This window comes from Phalaenopsis equestris, unplaced genomic scaffold (genome assembly GCF_001263595.1).
Source record: "Phalaenopsis equestris unplaced genomic scaffold, ASM126359v1 Scaffold202759, whole genome shotgun sequence".
Classification (NCBI taxonomy): Eukaryota; Viridiplantae; Streptophyta; class Magnoliopsida; order Asparagales; family Orchidaceae; genus Phalaenopsis; species Phalaenopsis equestris.
This window is the reverse complement of record NW_018222434.1, coordinates 405-2272: the sequence shown is the minus strand read 5'-3', so window position 1 is coordinate 2272 and position 1868 is coordinate 405. Positions and strand designations below refer to the sequence as shown.

At 35.1% G+C, this 1868-nt stretch overlaps 1 protein-coding gene across 1 annotated transcript; it reads right to left on the bottom strand.

Annotated features, from left to right (window-relative positions):
• Window positions 1–68: 68 nt before the first annotated feature.
• LOC110036118 (pentatricopeptide repeat-containing protein At1g80880, mitochondrial) lies at window positions 69–1126 on the bottom strand (the record flags this gene model as incomplete). The annotated part of the gene is given in 1 exon segment (XM_020740482.1): window positions 69–1126. A coding segment is annotated over 1 exon segment (1035 nt), but the record flags the coding sequence as incomplete, so codon positions are not given.
• Between the last annotated feature and the right edge of the window lie 742 nt (window positions 1127–1868).

Sequence of the window (1868 nt, the reverse complement as noted above, 5' to 3'; positions counted from 1 at the left end):
TAGGAAAAGGCAAAACTTATCAAACAATCGGATCAAAGAAAAATTGCGTTTAATATGATAAAATGCCTACCAAATCATATGAAAAATATAATTATCCAAGTTTCAAACCTCTAGGAATTCTCTTCCTTCCATGTTTCCTGGAGTTATATCCCTCACTACCTCTGCTGCAATGGTTCTTGTTATTCGAAGGAAAGCCTTTAAAGAGCTGTTCCAATTCAGGATCAGTTGCAAATCCCTTCAATTTCATTTCACCATAAAATTCCATAGCTTTTGGAAGCCATCCATGCGCCGCCAATCCTTTAATTATTGTGATGTAATGTTCGATGTCAGGAATGACATCATAATTACTCATTTCACTCCACATCCTCAGAGCATTTTCTGATTCACCCAATCCGAAAAGATTATTAAAAATTATGAGAAAGGTGCGTTGATTTGGCCTGTTACCATCCTCTTTCATTCGTTCAATCAGCTTGAATATTCCCCAGAAATCCTCTATCTCGACAAATGCATGGTATGTATCAATAGACGGACAAACACCACCCAATATCATCGTCTTCATCATCTTGTGTGCTTCATCGAGTTTACGTGCTTTACAAAGTGGAAGTATCATGCAATTATAGGTTTCCAAATCCGGTTGCAGACCTGCCTCCATGATTTTGTTGAAAATACTGCATGCTTCCTTCAAGCAATTTTCGCTTGTCAAAACGTAAATTAGATAATTATATACCTTAAGGTTTGGAATCCAACCTCTTCTCTTCATCTCATCATAAAACCTTATGGAATCAAAGAGCTTTCCATGTTTTGCCAAGCAACCAATTATGCAAGTATAGGAAGTAATATTTGGTGTAATGCAATTTTTTTCCATTTCTCTCCAAACTCTTTTGGCTTCAACCAAATCAACCAGAATATTGCACCAGCCATCCAAAACAATGTTGAATCCAGCGGTTTCGAGAGGAAAAAATTCTCTTTTCAAAAGAAGAAGTTCTTCGGCGTCCTCAACATTTTTGTTTTTGCAAAGAGCGTGGAGAAGAGCATAAAATGCATCCAAATCGGCTTTTACATTGAATTTCTCCAAAGCATGGAATGTCTTAATTGCTTTTCCAACCTCATTTGCCGATACATACCTAATGTTAAGGGAATTGTGATCTTATCAGATATGATGAGAGTGGCAACTTTAAATGCCTTATATGGTTTATAAAAACATGCATTAGTAGATTTAGGGGGTGTCTGGTAGGGTAATTTTAGTAGGATTTAGGTTGAATATCAAGCCAAACATGAAAAACGGGAAGTTAAATCCAGCGCCCCATTAAATCCTTTTTTCTCTCCCTTCCTTATTTTTGGATGTAAATCCGGATTTGTTAAATCCAACTATTTGATGGATTTAACTTGGGAAAAAAACCATGGCTTTAAAAAGCTGAAATAAAATGCCAAACACATCAAACAATTTTAACTAGATTTAACTTCAGCTGAACCAAACCTAATTTTGGATTTAACAATAATTCTAACTAGATTTAACTTCAGCTGAACCAAACCTAATTCTGGATTTAACAATATATGGATTTGATAAATTTGGATTAACTGACTGCAAGGATATTCTTTATGTCACTTAATAAACAATAAATCTCTGAGTTGCACAAAAGTTTGCAAGGATATTCATAATTGTTATGCAAGGAGAGCAAATTGCTACCTTTTACATCAGTTGAAGAGGTAATTTGAGCATTTTGGAGTGTTTATCTTCAAATGAACATAATTAATTCTCCATCCTATGCTGAATTTGCAAACCAAGTTATGTATTTTAATCACCTAAATGCAATGCTTTTGCATTAAAAGCACTTGGGATAAATAAGGTAGCATAAGGGGAAGGACGG